Raw genomic sequence first — 17,142 nt, 5'->3', positions numbered from 1 at the left:
CTCAAGCACATCAGCCTTTATTACGGAATATAAAACAACATTTTTGGGAAGAAATGTCATTAGACTTTCTCTAGCTGCTATTTTCACATGAAGAAATTTAGGAAGTTAAATCAGAAGGAACAGACTAACGTTTATCCAGTCTATAGCAGGAATACAGAATTGTTTATTAAGAGACAAGGAAAGTAGAGGATACAACTGTGCTTTGATTATTTATGCACAAAAATAAGGTTAAATAATCAGGACTTTATTATTTTTATAAAGCTGTTTTATGTCCTTGAATTGCAACTCATGTTTTTCGAAAATGAACACTTTCCCCATTCTTATAGGAGAAGCACTCATAAAATATAAAACCATTTATAAAGGGCACAGCATCCAAGTACCATTTCTATGAAAGCAATTCCTTTTTTTCAGATAGCGTGCAAATTTCTTATTTTAGCTCCATTTTATTTATAATAAATAAATATAATAAACTATAATAGTACAGATGGTGCTTGATTGCACATTACAAAAATCACAGAGATCATGAGCATATTCCACAAAATTAATCTCTCTTTCCCAACTTTATCTAGAAATTAAAATTTAAAGAAGGTGCTGGATATTTTGTTGGAGATGCATAACTTTCATCTCAAAAAGCTACAGTCTTAGAAAAGGAATAAATTGAAATAGTTTTAAACTGTTCAAGGCTGCTTACTTGTGAAATTCTTACAATCTGTTTATTCCTTCAAATTTATATTCCGTGTTATATTTCTTTAAATTTCCAATTTTACATATCTCAGCTAATATTTGATGTACTTTTGCTGGCAAAAATATGTGACATAATATTATTCTGCTTAACATGCTCAGTCAGACTGTAAAATGAAAGCATTCTGACAGTCAGCCTACATTTTTGTTCATTATAATTGCTTTTGTTTTTGTTTTATTTATTAAATTTATCCACTGCCCATTTCCCCAATGAGACTCTGGGAGGCTTAGAGATCATAAAAAGATAAATAGAAAAGCAGCTAAGATTTTAATATTAAGCCAATTAATTTTTTTTAAACTACGAAAAAACAAAACCCAGGAACCAAGAGGAGTTGCTTTTAAAGACAAACTGGAAAGTGGAAAAGATTTCAAATAATGGGCTAGAATTTACATCTGGACTGCAAAACTTCCAGACCGGGGTTGTCAAACTCATGGCCTGTGGGCCAGATGCGTCACACGCTGGCCATGCCCATGCCTGATTTAGCGAAAGGGAAAAAAGTCACGATACATCGTGTGATGCTGCCATGACAACACCCCTGTTCCAGACTAACACTGCACCAGGGAATCTACCTTCAAACGTCATTACTAAAATTAATTCTCTGCTTTGCTTCTGAATTCATACACATCTAAGTTCAAATTCGAATTCTGAATTTTGAAATTTGTGCAAATCCAACTACGTCATCTAGAATTCAAATCTGGTAAGAGATCTGGCAAAAATCAAGTTCCAGACAGGATCATCTAGGCTCTATAATAGCTGATGGCTCCATTTCAAATGAAATTCAATGACATGGGAAACAGATCCTGTTATATCTTCTTGTGATGCCAAAAATACATAATGATGTATGCCCAGTAGAAGACTTCCTCCTTTAGCCTTTAGAATTACCACGCCCAAATCTCCTAAGCTTGTTCCCTTTGTGCACCAGCACTTGTGGGCAATCAATTGGTGCATCACTATCATATTTTAGGGATAGTCTCTTCTTCTAGCCAAAAGCGCAAGCAGGGCTATAATAAAAGGTCTGAATAAAAAGGGCAATAATACAGGTCTGTATGTTAGAATGGAATAAGGGTATAAATCATGTTCAGGAAAGATGACAAGGCCATCTTGTTTGCACGTCTGCAGAAAAAGAAAACAATATTGCAGAGGTTAGGACAAGAATGGGCACCTCTGGAAGGAAGGCTGTATTAGAAAGATGCTGCTTGATCCATCACATGCTGGTCACATTGAGATAATATTATGGAGAGCTTTCAGTTATTATTCATAATCCACCAGGAAGCTAAAGAAAGAAAAGAAAACATTTACAAACTTTAAAAGGCAAACCAGATTACACAAATGTTGTAAAACATGATTCTTGACCTCATAACCTACAGGTTTTAGACTTAAAATAAGCCTTATTCCACATAGATACAACGCGCTAAACTTAACATGGCTTTATAATTATGGTTTACAATCTGGCTGTATTTTTAGTTAGTTAGTTATTAAACTTATTATTCCGCCCACCTCACCAAAGGTGTAAAATTGCACAATTGTGATCATAGCCTGAAAACATTGCTAATTCTTAAAATATGTGTATCAAACGGAGAACTGTCACAGTGTCAAAACCTGTATTTTGCTCGCTAGAAGAAAAAGAATATTAAGCATTTTGTGGAGAAAATCTATTGATGTGGTTGCTAAGAGTTGACGTGGATTTAAAGGCACATAATCAATCACTAAGCATTATCTTACCTGGGAACAGCATAGTGGTCAAGAGCTCTGGAGAATCCAAAAGATCAGTAATGGCATGCTGGAACTTCTTACTATTATCTGACTGTAGATGGCTAGAAACAAAAAAAAAGATAAAAAAGGAAAATTAAAACAGAATGACTTGGGCATTTTCTACATCTAAGAGCAACAAGTAGCAGGTTTTGTATATTTGAGTGTCTGAACTTTGCTAAGCCTAACAGGAATCTTTGACACGCACATCCCCCGTTTTGCTCATTAAAAAATGCACTTTTGTGGAACTGTACTTAGCCTTGATATAAGTTGTTGATAATTTTTAGGAATCACCTTTTCCAAGATATTACATTTTGCCATAATTCATAGAGGATGAAGGAGGTATCACTTGCCAGCTTATGGGCAGACACACTGCAAGCAAAAAAGGAAAGATATTAGGAAAAATATTATTACTATATATCATAAACCATGCTGTGTATATACATAGGATGCCAGTGTCAACAATCAGCTGGCTCTTCCACCGTCTCTTAAATGATTCATGAATGATCATCTTCTACTACTCCCAAAGAAAAGATAATTTTTTTCATTTGATATTATTCATTGTTTTCAATTATATTTAATTATTAATTATTTCTTTTTAAAGGAACACATAATGGTGGTGGAGTTAATCTCCCAGTCTATATACTGAACAATGGAGCTCCCTTCCTCACCACCACCATTTCATAGCCTTCAGAATCCAGCCCACGCCAGCCCATAATTTGTCCTCACTGCAGTTTATTTTTTTTATTTATTTATTTGATTTGTCAATCACTTACAAGATAATAGGTATAAGTATATACATAGTTATGAATACATGAAATGGGTACATATAAGAAAAAGAAAAGAAACAATAGGACAGGGACGGTAGGCACGTTGGTACGCTTATGCACGCCCCCTACAGACCTCTTAGGAAAGGGATGAGGTCAATAGTAGACAGTCTAAGGTTAAAGTTTTTGGGGTTTGGGGAAGAAACCACAGAGTCAGGTAGAGTATTCCAGACATTGACCACTCTGTTGCTGAAGTCATATTTCCTGCAATCAAGTTTGGTGCGGTTAACCTTGAGTTTGTATCTATTGTGTGCTCTTGTGTTGTTATGGTTGAAGCTGAAGTATTCATTGACAGGTAAGTCACTGCAATGTATGATTTTATATACCATACTTAGATCAGACCAAAGATGGCATAATTCAAGGTTTTCTAGATCTAGAATTTCAAGTCTGGTGGCATAAGGTATTCTATAATGAGTGGAGGAGTGGAGAACTCTTCTTGTGAAATATTTCTGGACTTTCTCAACTGTGTTAATATCAGATACGTAATGTGGGTTCCAGACTGATGAGCTGTATTCGAGTATTGGTCTAGCAAATGTTTTGTATGCTCTAGTTAGTAGTGTGATATTACCAGAGAAAAAGCTACGTAGGATTAGGTTAACAATTCTTAATGCCTTTTTGGCTATGTAGTTACACTGGGCTCTAGCACTTAGATCATTAGAGATGAGTATTCCAAGGTCCTTTACAAAGCTTGGATCATCAACAAGGTCTTGATTATTCAGCTTGCATTTTATTGTCTGATTTTTTTTTGCGAATATGTAAAACAGAGCATTTATTTGTTGAGATTTGAAGTTGCCATTTGTTTGACCATTCTGATACATAGTCAAGATCTTTTTGAAGGGTAGCAGTATTGTCTGTGGTATTGAACAGCTTTACATCATCAGCGAAAAGAACGCAGTTGCTCTTAATATGATCACAGAGGTCATTTATGTAGAGTATGAAGAGAGTTGGTCCTAAAACACTGCCTTGGGGGACACCACTATTGACAGGTACAGAATTTGATAGGACACTCCCAATTTTGACCATTTGTTGTCTGTTTGACAGGAATGCTTCTATCCAGTTGTGCAGTTGTCCAGAGATACCATAATATTTTAGTTTTAGGAGTAGTTTGTCGTGTACCACTGAATCAAAGGCTTTACAGAAGTCTCTTTAGATTGCGTCTATTGTTTTGCCCTGATCAAGTTGTGTAGTCCATATGTTTTTGCAGTGTAAGAGTTGCAGATTACAGGATAGTTTTTTTTCTGAAACCAAATTGTTTATTGGAGAGTAGGTTGTTTGTCTCTAAGTGGAGGATAATGGATTGATTAATAATTGATTCCATGACTTTGCAGGTGACGCAGCATAAAGAGATTGGTCTGTAATTTTCAACTAGGCTGGGGTCTCCCTTTTTGAAGATGGGGATGACCATGGCTTGTGACCATAGTTTTGGCAAGGAGCTGGTCCTGAAAGATTTTTCAAAAATTATGCTTAGAGGTTCGGCTATGATAGTGAATAGCTTTTTAAAGAAGTAGGCACATATTCCGTCTGGTCCAATAGATAGGGATGGTTTTAGATTGCGCAGTGCTTTTTCAACATTGTCTTCTGTAAAATCGATATGTATTAGATCATTGTAGTTGTCTGTGGTTCGACTAGGAAATAATGGGCATGATCCATTGCTGTTTACAAATACTGACCCAAAGAATGTGTTAAAGAGGTTGGCTTTAATGGTGTCATCATTGCAGTCTTTACCATTAGGTCCTATCAGGGGTAGGATGGACCTTGAGTCTTTTAGTTTGTTGTTTACAAAATTTTAAAAAGCGCGGGTGGAATTGGTGCATAGAAGGTTTTCCTCTTGTTTAATGTGATAATTGGTGCATTCAGTCTTTATCTGATGGCATAAATTTTTGTATCGGCTTTTGAAATTGGCAACGTGACCAGATTTGTTTTTCCGCCAGTGATCTCTTTTTGAATTGAAGTTTCCTTATTGTTATGGGTAATCTGTTTTTTTGTTTTTGTTTTGGGAGTTGTTGGTACAAATAGTTTGATGACTCTTTTGACTTCAAGTAAAAATATGTTATAATGGTCTTCAACAGCTTTGCATCCAGTGAATAGAGATTGCCAGTCAAGGGATGAGAGATCGTTGTTTATAAGATCATAGTTGCCTTTTTTGAAGTTATAGTGGGGATTACGTCATTGTGATTATTTTTGTGTGGGCGTATGTTGAGACAAAAGTCAATCATATTGTGGTCACTGCTGGAAAAGGGTTCTTTAGTTTGTATTCCGTAAATTAAATTCAAACTATTGCAGAAAATGAGATCGAGGCAGTTGTTTAGTGTTGTTGGTTACTAGTTGTTCCAGTCCCAGATTTGTAACAGCATTGTAGAAGGTTGCGTGTATGGGTTCAGTTGTACATTCATTTAGGGTCCAGTCAATATGAGGTAGATTGAAGTCACCAAGAAAGATAAAAGCATGTGGGCAGGATGCTGCCCATGTTAGTAGTGAATTTAGCTTGTTTACATGTTCGATGTCATAATCAGGTGCTCTGTAACATAGTAAGAATTGAAATGTGATATTTAAGGATAGTTCACAGATGATGGTCTCAGGAAGAGCAAGCTCCTGGGTAATTTGGATGATTTTAGATGTAGGGACTTTTTATAGAAGATAGCAACACCACCTCCTCTACGAATTTCACGATCTGATCGGTAAACATGATAGTCTCTTACTGTGGTAATGGAATCAGGGAGAGATGCATTGAGCCATGTTTCACAGACAAATATGATATCAAATTTAGCCATATTTAGTAAGAGGAGAAATTCAGGTATTTTATTCACAAGGCTTCTTGCATTGATTAGCTTGCATTTAAGGCCAGCAGTAGTTGGAATTGAGGTAGTTAGGGGCATGCGTGCCTAGTTTTGGGTGACAGTGGATTGGTTGAGGTAGGGTTGTGGTTGAAGGTTAAAGCTGAAGGTTGTGGTTGAAGGTTAAAGCAGTTGCCTTTGGAACATTGAACTCCAAGTCTTCTGCTTGGAAACTCACACTGGAGCACTTTCTCTTTTGCTGTAACTGAACCAGAAAGAAATCGGCGCAGGAAGGGATCATGGCATGGAATCACGTGGGCATGGAACTGATACAAAGGAGTGTCTATGGAGATTCTCAGTCATCCAAGTCACGATACAAAGGTGTGATAAAGCAAGAGAATCTGAAGTTTTTATCTGAAAGGCTGCCCCTTACTTGGTCTCTAAAAAAATGAATAGATATAATAATATTCTTCATTAGCAGTAATCTATTATTCTGAAACTTAACTTAGTATGACCCATTAAACAAATGGATCACAGAGTTGTTATATTTGTCCCAAGACTACTGCTCAAAATGCTACCCATCACATTGGCCCCCGCTCCCCTCTCTTGATAATGCTTGGTCATTTTTCTTATAGTCTCCTAGAGAGTGGCAGAGAGTGATTTGGATAAATGTACACTTTGATGCCCCCAGGAGACCTACAAATGTACTTAACATGGGAAAAGATTGAGGGGGCAGAATATGATACTGAGTTGGTGTTTTCTGCAGTAGTTTAATGTTGAGCACAGATGTAACTCTATTGTAGAAGTTATACATTTTATTTATTTATTCAGTTTGAGTACTGCTTCATTCCAGCTGTCTTTGGGTGGCTCACAGCATACACAAAATGAACCAAAAGAAGCACAGAAAATGCTCAAAATAATCATAAAATAGCAGTCCAACAACAAAGCAAACATCATGCATAATAAATTTTATTTTTATTCACCATTTCCATACTGAGTGAAATTCAGCATTTAGTTTCTTCAGAATGCTTAGAGACTCTGAGTTCCAGAATTTATTTTGTCCTACAGTTGCTAACTGTAGTCTGAACATTCAAATAAACAATAAAGATGGATTATTATTCCAATTTGAAATCAGATTAATGTTTTTCATTTCAGTGTGTGTGTGTGTGTTTGATGGTACTAAATGAAGGATTAATTAAGGCTGATTCTTTCTTGCTTTTCTTTTTTTGTTAGGTCACACTCTATGTGCAGCTACATTTCAGGCAGTTAGTAGCATGTTTCAATTACTAAGAATACTCCTGAACAGCTCTTATAATGATAGCACTAGGAAGAACAGGATGGGACTGAACTCAAAGCCACATGAGTACACCCTTATGAACCATATATTTGTTTTTCGAGTTTCTATTTCAACTATACAGAAGAAGCAAGAGTACATCTTTGTAAAGAGTCTGGCTCTTGTATTTCAGTATCCATCTACTTTATGGAGCTGTTTGCTGGAAAATGAACTTCATGGATATTGGGGTTAGTGTATATAATACAGGGGTGGGATTCTACCAGTTCTGTCCAGCTCTGTAGAACTGGTAGCTCTGAAGAGCAGCAGACATAGAACCAGTTTTATGTCTGCTGCTGTTTTGGCCCACCCACCTGCCCGGGCTCTTACCTGACCTTTATTTCCTGCTTTTTCAACCTCAGCTGCTTTGCGTGGCACAGCTGTGGTACCCGTGCGCAGTGCTGCTCAGCTGTCCAGGCTGAGCTGCAAGCTGCACGCGTGCACGTGTGAAACATTGTTGAAAAAGCAAAAAATAAAGGTCAGGTAAGAGCCCAGGCAGGCGGGTGGGCCAAAACAGCAGCAGACATAGAACTGATTCTATGTCTGCTGCTCTTCAGAGCAACCCGTTCTACAGAGCTGGACAGAACTGGTAGAATCCCACCCCTGCATAAACAGTTTCTTTCAAATTACTGATTATAATGCTCAAGAAAGGGAGCTTTGCTATCGTTTTCTAAATACACATCTCATCCAAACAACCTATAAAGAAAATCAGTGTCTTGGAGACTTACTGTAAGCAACTGCTCTGTCCAGCTGTGGTTTCTGTGTAGGTTTGAAGAATTTGGCAAAATTCCACTAATCCACTTTCTGCCACTGAGATCTGTCTCTGTGCCACCAGGATGTGCTGCCAAATGAAAAAGAGATAGCCAAAGGAGAGAAAATTTGTAATTTCTATTAATATGTACTTAGAAATGTCAGAGATAACTCTAAAGGCATACCCACTAAAAGTGTGTATTCTTGACCCACAATTATATTTTACTAGTATTATCTTTGGCTGCCAATTGGCCAGTCATTCCAATGGAAGACTCAAAAAAGTGGAATCACACTTAGAATTCTCCCCCTTTTGCCAAATCTCCTGGGTGGGGGAATAGAATATATCCACACTGGATATATCAGAACCATTAATAGAATTGATCAGGAAAGTTGGGAGCAGGGAGAACTAAGGCAGATAGAGCTTTTATTTCTGGAGATAGGGAAGAAATGGCAGGAGCAGCACATAGGACAAGGTGGAAACTCTAGCCAATTGGCAACCATTGGTTCTGTATTTCCAAAGCAAATGCAGTGAAAAAGGCATTGGGGCTGGGAGTCAGGACTCATGGACAAAATGATTAGAGTTTTAAAGTTGGGATAGAATGCATACACATTTCCCTGTCTTTGTCAAACTGCTATACAACAAGCTTCAGCTTTCAAAATCCCTGTGCTATGGTGAGGTAATCTATAGTTGTTGTTAGTTACAAAGTCATGTCTGACCCATTGTGACCCCATGGACAACGTTCCCCCAGGCCTTCCTGTCCTCTACCATCCTCCAGAGTCCATTTAAGCTCATAATCTATAGTAGCCTTTCTTTTATTCTCAAAGGTTGCTGAATTTTTCTTTTATAGCCACCAATATATGAATTATTTTAATTATCTATCTATCTATCTATCTATCTATCTATCTATCTATCTATCTATCTATCTATCTATTTATCTATCTATCTATCAATCATGATTTCTATCATTATTTCTATTCTAATAACAGTTCTAATATATGAATTGGCTTGTTTCTAGTGCCATAGCAATGCACAATCAAATAAACAAAAAGCACAGTCCAGAAACTCACAGAATCTGTTCCTTTGCAGACCATATCATATTTCAGAGGCTCCAGCCTTGGATTCTAATTGCACAGAAATTATTATAAAAGGAATTAAGTTACAAAATGATTGATATATATATATTGATATATATATACTTGATTTCACATAACTGTCCTCTTCACTAGGAATTCACAAGTTCATTATGCCCTTTCAGTAATCTGACCATGCTGGCTAGACAGTCTAGGTGTCATAGTCTTCTTGTCAACTCATAAAGTATTTCTATAGTCTTTTTAGCGTTGCCAACAGAAGGGGTTTGAAAGAGCAGTGCGGCAGCTTGAAAATTGAAAGTGCATTCCATAAATAGTTTTCAAAGATGGTAACTAGGTGACTAAAGTTTCTGCCGCACAAATATCTAACTGAAGAACATGATTGATGACTCTTGGCTATGGATGTGTCTCATTGGAAAATATGAATTATTTTCCCCAGGGGGTGGGGGAAAACCAGGGTCAAGGGTGAATGAATTATGTGTCTCAGAGTCAGCTACCCCCAGGCAGTGCCAGGCATGTTAACTCCCAATACATCCTTTTGAAGCTTTGGAAACTTGGCTCGAGACTCATGATTTAATTGGGGTAACTGCCAGAATCCGGACACGTCTCACATCTGGGGGATGCCAGGTTGGCAGAGGCTAAGCCTAGAGATCATCCAAGTAATCTGTCATCTATTTGTCACGTTTCTATTGACTTTAAATTATTAAAAAATTCATCAAGATGTATTTTCCCCCAGATTCACTGAATACCTATAGGTCATAATTGACATTGTAAGAATTATTCATTCCTTATTTCACACTAAATACACTGTACTGTTTATACTTTACTACTGACATATAGCTGCATAAAAAATTCTGTACTCTGCAAGCAACATTTCTTCATCCATGGACAATTCTGACACTTGAATAACCAGCCATTTTGATATAACCTGATTTTAAAATTCCACTCCCACTTCTTAAAATATACAGTTATTCAGCTGGCAGATGGGCATTCTTTATGTATAGTATATCTCTTGCATATCTCAGAAATTATGTCTGAACATATTAGCCATACACAGATGTTTGAAACTTCCCTGGTTAATTTTGGTTGCTTTTGAGCCCATTTGAAAACTTGAGTTCATGAACATTTCTTTGTAACCTAGCCTTTGGCAGCATTGAAGGTAATTCTTAAAAGTCGATCAAAATAGGACAATAAATTCTAGTTAAGAATAGAAACTCAGTACAAGAACTAATAAAACTGTCAAGCATCTCTAAGGAGCTTTTAGGTTCCACAGTAGTGAGAAAATGTATAACATAAAGCTAGGCACTAGAGACAATCTTACTACATTTGATGCTTAAAGGCCCCTTTGATATATTAAGAGAAAAATCAGGACTGGAAAAATGAAAGAAGTGCATGTTAACTATGTTGTGAGTTATTGAGCTTGTTTAGATCCAATTCCAAACACTTTAAACAAAATCAATGTCATGAGAAAACGCTTCAAGATAAAGTTCCCATTTTATCAATTTTTATTTGCTGGCCCACCTTACATTCCAGTTTGCTGATGAATTGTTGTAGCTGGGTAATTTCAGATGGCCATTGGCTATCAGTTTCCACACAAACACCTGAACGTAATGCCAAGAGAAAGAAGACTCAGCTGAAATCACAGACAAGTAGCTGTCCCAGCCAAGTGGCAGATAGAAAAAACATTCTAGTAGGATTAGTTAGTTTTAGTACAGTATAGCAGTTAAGGCATCAGGCTAGAAACTAGGAGACTTTGAGTTCTAATTCAGACTTAGGCATGAAACTATATAGTCTTGGCTGAGTACTTTCAGTCCTAGGAAGGATGAAATGGCAAACCACTTCTGAAAAACCTTGCCAAGAAAGCTGCAGGGACTCTGATCAGTCTTCAAAAATCAACATGATTGAATAATAAAAACAGGACTGAGAACTAAGTATCAGACATGACAAACTGTCATTTTTTTTTTGTCATAGAAATATTTATATTTTACTCCTCTTCAACTCCCTGCCCACTCTATTCCACAAAGGAACATGATACTACATTTTCTTTGATACTTTCCTTAAAACAACAAATATTAAACAATTTCCTGCTTTACATAACAGAAACCAAAACCTAGTTTAGAAAATGCTAAACCATTATAGGGATTATATTACCATTAGTGAGCATCCTTGTGCCACTCTTGTGATGAAAATAGTAACATGGGAAAGCCTTGGCATGTTGCTTATTCACAAATCAGAAAAGCTGCTCTTTCAAGCTGTTCTCAAGACCATAGTTAAGCCTAACTGTCTAGTTAGATGTGATAGGGAACAAATCAAGTTACTCAGCTCTCCCTCAGTGTATTCCTTGATAAAGGACATCTCATTTATTTACTTAAAAATCATCCCAAACATGTTTAGGAGCAAAAGTCTAAGGGGCCTTACATAACTACAGCTGTATAGAACTTCAAGAAAACATTTCCTTCAATAAAGCCTTAGTAAAAGGGATCCCTCAAAGTGACTTGTTAAAGTGTGAGAGTCCTTCACTACATAACATTGAGTCATTTTACCAGTTTCAGTATCAGTGACTCAATAGGATAGGAAAACTTTCTTGGAAGTGAACCACTTCAAATTTACATAGCACAAAATGTGATAAAGTCCTATATAACAAGATAACAATATAACCAAGCCATACCAGTCAACAGTTAAAAGCATTGCAGCTCGAACATTGGGTAGCTGAAAACCAGGAGGAAGGAATCAGCAGCAGTTAAACCTGATTTGAATGCAGGCATACATAAATAAAAGTGCATGGGAAAAGAAAGAAAACAAATAGGCACCCCCAAAATATCAGGGGGAACATTCCAGAGTTGAGGTCAACCGCAAAGAAGGCCTGGTCACTATTAACCACAAGATGGCACTCAGGCAATCTTCAGACATGCAGAAGGACCTTCCCTGATGATCTTGATCAAGTGGTGAGGATAATCTGTCAGATAATCTGGGCTTAAATTGCTTAGAGTCTTCTATGTCATAAGCAAAACTCTTCAGCTGGTAGTAGCCAATACAACTACTTCTACAATGGTCTACATGGTTATGACCAGGTACCCCACTCTACTAGTTCCAGTTCTCAGATAAAGCACAAGGGCAGCTCCACACTGAGCACAGTAGACCATTAAAAGCATCCTGTGAAGCTTATATGTAAACTAGCTATGATGTTGATTAAATTATTTGTGTAAACCATTAGCTTACTGTTTTCTCTATCCAAACATTGTTGACCCTATTTTTTACAGTTAATTCCCTGCTGCAAAGCATACACATACTAATGCAAATCCGGGAATCAGAATGATGAAAGCTGCCAATACCTGTGGTCAGCATCCCAGAATACGGATCTGTAGGAGAATAGCAAACATTCTTCTGAATTCTTCGGCCACATCTTTTTGCAGCGTGTTGACCAAGTAAAGCTTCAGATTTGTTCATATTATTCCTAAGAAGCATAACATCAAGACAGTACATACCCTAGGAATAATCACTAGCTTGTTGTCTCTGATTCTGCTTGCACGATTCCTCATTTTTCATGATAACAATACAAAGTGAGAAATAAAAGGCATGATCTAAAAATACATGTGAACTAAAACATGTAGTAACTTTCATTCATCTTCCTTTCTTTTTAACTATTTAATTCTCCAGTCACGCAAAACATGACTGCAGAAATATTGCCAACTGAGTTTTTACTTCAGGGAGATTGATCAGGGACAGTAAGGTCCAATTCTAATGATATTCTACTTCCCTGGTTTTCCACAACTACAATTAACAAGGCAGGATTCCTACTGGTAATTTATAGCATCTTCTAATGCATTCCAACATTATTGAGTCAATACAACTATAATGATGACAAGTTTTACGTCTTCAACAGTGCACTCATCTAGAGAATGCTTATTTTGTGAATAGTAAAGAAGCCCACACAAACAAGCAAACAGACAAAAAACACCCCTCTAAAATTGTAGATATGGTAGAACTAACCTTTGTAGAGTAGATGAGGAGACTTAGAAAATGATAGAAACTGATTTCAACCCCACTCTTAATTATTTGGCTTCTTTTTTGCATCTGCTATATTGCCCAGATGGTTGTTTTACCTTTCTCGGCCACTCTGTTCTTCAATAGTATCTGCGGCACATTCTAGGGAGACTTGCAGAGACTGTATCTGGTTCATCGTCTCCCTCAGGAGAAAACGGGTCACAAACTGTTCCATCTTGGAGGAACTCTCATACACCTGTAGGAGTTAAAGAGGCAGCTGAGTACTAACAGATAATTTCTCCCAGGGCTTCTAGAGTAGGGAAATAATATTTTTAGTTCAGTGGGAACAATTCAGTTTTTTAATAAGTATAGCTGGTACTGTCACAAAATGGCTACCTTGCCAGAGGAAGGAGATGTTGATTAATCACAAGACAATTAATTGCCTGTTAAAATGATTTTAGTTACTCACAAAACACCCAAATTCCAGAAAGCAAACTAACTCTTCTAGACTTTCAGTGTGCCCACTAAGATCAATTCCAGCTTCTTTTCTGAATAAATATGCATATCTCAAAACAGGATTGGGTTGAAGCCACTGCCACTTTTATTTTCTAATCTTTGGGGGGATGATGCTAGACTTTGATGTTTCTTTTATTTTTATTTTTTAAAATAAACTGTGGTCTTTTAAAGGTAACCTCCCCCAAAACAGGTAGATAGTTTTGGTGGTTTTCCCAGAAATGTCGGTAGGTGTATTGATGCCCACAGGAACTATGATGAATTTCTCTGTACAGTTCTCTGGCTCAGCTTCAACATTCTAGTCTTTAAAAAAATAGGACACATAGGGATGCTTTCTTTATGTTGACATATATTAAAATATTTCATTTTTTCCCATGCAAAGCAATAATGCCTTTTCTCCTCATCTTGGAAAATCCTGCAGCTGTCTGTGATACACAACTATCATAACCCAGAATAAGAAATAACTGTCTGCATTATAATAAATAAGAAACAGGGTTTAAAAATGGTAGTCTTCTAAATGTTTGCAGCTGGGAAAAGAAGTGTATGTTTTAAAAACTTAAAGACAAGAATTATGTTTAGACCCTTGAATATTCAAAAATACTTATCACATATGAAGGGTTGCCTAGCCCTTGTGTAAATCCACTGCATTAAGGATGCAGTACTGTATACATCTACTTGGAAATAAGAAAAACATACTTGTCAAACTCAAGGCCCACAGGCTAAATCCAGACTGTGGGGTGTTTAGATCTGGCCTTTGGGCTGCCCTGGAAACAGCAAAGGACCGGCCCATGGTGCCTCTGCCAGCTAAATCGTTTTCACTGGCAGAGGGCTGCAAAGAGGCCATTGCATACAAAATGGAGCCTTGAGGAGTGATGTCAAGCTGGCCATGCCAACCCTGGCTATGCCCCCTCCCGGGGGCCCCAAGGCCAAACACAACCCTGATGCAGCCCTCAATGAAATCAACTGACACCTTTGTTCTACACTTTATATAATTTAGTCTAGATCTGATTTAATAAAATTTCCTTTTTTAAAAAAATGTCTTTATATATTTAGCCAGCATGGCTCTATAAAGCTGAAAATAAAGGGTTTTTTTTTAAAAAAAAAATTTTTGATCTAGATTTATTTATATATAGTTAACATGGATAATTTAAGTCTACTTTTTTCCACTCCAAATAGGGCTATTTTATTCCACTCAACAAAGAACCAACAGTTACTCTAAAAGTACTATTTTTTTGTTAGCTTTGTTGCAAAAGACTAACATACTCTACCTTTGAAATTTTTTTGAAAGAAATTTACATGCCGATTTTGTGTGCTATAAACTGTGCCAGATTTTGTGTGCTATAAACTGTGCTGGTCAGAACCCGCTGAATACCACCTCTGGTGCTCATATTATAAAGTACCTAAATATCATTTGGCAATTTGTTATATTGACTTTTAAAGTTTTCTACTGTAATGAGATGGTGCACATAAAAGTACTTAACACTGAGCTATGCTACAAGCAAACAGCCACTACTTTCATGAAAATTGAAACAAAAGAACTTTTAAAACAACACAACCACAACCCAGGCAATAATATGCAGGAACAGTGGAAGCTTTTCTGCTATCCTGCGTTTCTCCACCATGAATCAGCAACAAGGATGATCTATATAAAACAGTTACTTCGATTTTCATCCATCCAGATAAATTACTATCACGAGCCTAGAGATAATAGACCTGCACTCGTTGTATAACTATGGATTAACTTATCTAGCATTACTATTTCTGTCCTGAAATCACCCATACAATCAAGCTATATGTTTAATAAAAGATAATATAAACCTTTTGTTAAGAGAATCTCTTGGAAGATGCAAATTAACATATTGCTAAGATCTGCTTCAGAAAAACTCACAATATCAACGAAAGTTTAATATATGGTTGTATTTCTTCTCTTGAACCAAAATCTGGGGATAAGTAGAGTACAAAGTACAAAGTCTCAGTTTGGTTAAAATTAGAAACAGCTTTATTAAAGATTTGTGTAATTGCAGTGAAAAGGCTCAGGTCTTCACATACAGATAAAAGCCTCATTTGAAGTTTGGTAGTAAAAGTAGTAGTATCACTACTTTTTACATCTACATTGACCTGCTTTCAATTTGCTTTCCCCCTCGCCCTCCCATTTGCAAAACAAGTAAAAGAAAATACACACAATTTAATACTGGGTGCCAATTATTAAAAACCAAATTATTTTTTTGCAGCTACTGAAGGGCATGCAAGTTTGTTCAAAGTTCAGTAAACTAAAGGTACTTCTCATTCTTAGAAGAAGAAAATATATTACATTTATAATAGTGTTTCCTATCCCAGGAGTCTTCAGATCTGTTGAAGTCTTATCTGTCTATTTATATGACTGACTAAATTCAGGTTAAAACTTTCCAAAACAGCAAAAACAAAACATGACATATACAAAGTCAATCTCATTCAAAACAAGACAAAATCTCATTCACAACTTCCATAATTCCCAGTCAGCTTGGAGAGTGCTAATTATGGAAAAGAAAGCATCAAAAAATAAACAGGTGTCCTTTTAATATATTCTTGGAATTGGTTTTTTAATTAAAATTAATAACATTAGTTGATTAATCTAGAGATTGTTTACATTTCTAATTTAGAAATCTAATTCATCAATAAATCTTTTGATGTTTTATCTTTCCTAATTCATGAACATTATAATAGTAATAAATAGACAATAATGTACCCAACTATATTTTTCCTATATGATTAAACTTTTTATTTGCCATTTTCTATTCATGAAGATATAATATGAATCTTAATGTCAAATTAAATAGAAATAGCAATTGTTTCCAGTTATTAAATGAAATACATCTTAATGTAATAGAAATTTGCCATATGCTCTGAATTTTAAAGAGTTGTATTATGTAAGTCACAGAACATGGAAAAAGACCATAAATCACAGGATGGGCTCAACAAATAAATTGATTCATCTACACGAGATGCATCCATCTCCTAAACTGATATTAACAACTGTGTTCTGGAAAAAACTACTGAGATAATAATGAGATGTTACAAGTCAGTTGAGAAAGAATGAGACTGTCATCCAGGAGACTTAGTTTCCAATTTTATCTCTGCCAAAGTATATATTTTGCTTTGGATTAATCATGAACTACGAGGCACATTCTGCATTTGTAATTTGGTGAGTATCCATAAAGATACTTAGTTTCTATAACAAAAATTGCAAAATGGCTGTTGCTTGCACTTACAGTAAGTAAATGGAATAATCCATTATTGCATCTTTACAAAGGATATTATTATTACTGCTACTAATTTTCCTCATTGAAGCAAAAGGAGGAAGAAAAAGTCCAGTCAATGAAAATAGCATATTAACTGAAATTATAA

General features: G+C 36.2%; 1 protein-coding gene across 2 annotated transcripts in view; it reads right to left on the bottom strand.

Moving 5' to 3' along the window:
• NECAB3 (N-terminal EF-hand calcium binding protein 3) overlaps positions 1-17,142 on the bottom strand; it is a 91,117-nt gene continuing 73,975 nt past the window's right edge. Inside the window, exons 6-13 of one of the 2 annotated variants that reach the window (XM_026697322.2) lie at positions 13,365-13,501; positions 12,594-12,715; positions 10,783-10,862; positions 9,241-9,294; positions 8,151-8,263; positions 2,786-2,863; positions 2,465-2,556; positions 1-2,015 (exon numbers count right to left, since the gene is read on the bottom strand). In XM_026697322.2, coding sequence (XP_026553107.2) covers positions 1,987-2,015; positions 2,465-2,556; positions 2,786-2,863; positions 8,151-8,263; positions 9,241-9,294; positions 10,783-10,862; positions 12,594-12,715; positions 13,365-13,501 — 705 coding nt within the window. In that variant the 3' untranslated portion in view covers positions 1-1,986. The remainder of the gene's footprint in view (positions 2,016-2,464; positions 2,557-2,785; positions 2,864-8,150; positions 8,264-9,240; positions 9,295-10,782; positions 10,863-12,593; positions 12,716-13,364; positions 13,502-17,142) is intronic. The other variant, XM_087929164.1, reaches the window with a different exon arrangement.

This window comes from Pseudonaja textilis, chromosome 3 (genome assembly GCF_049901715.1).
Source record: "Pseudonaja textilis isolate UNSWEBS1 chromosome 3, rPseTex1.2, whole genome shotgun sequence".
In the NCBI taxonomy this organism is placed as follows: domain Eukaryota; kingdom Metazoa; phylum Chordata; class Lepidosauria; order Squamata; family Elapidae; genus Pseudonaja; species Pseudonaja textilis.
Note: the sequence above shows the minus strand (reverse complement) of the source record. Positions and strands in the feature narration are given on the sequence as shown.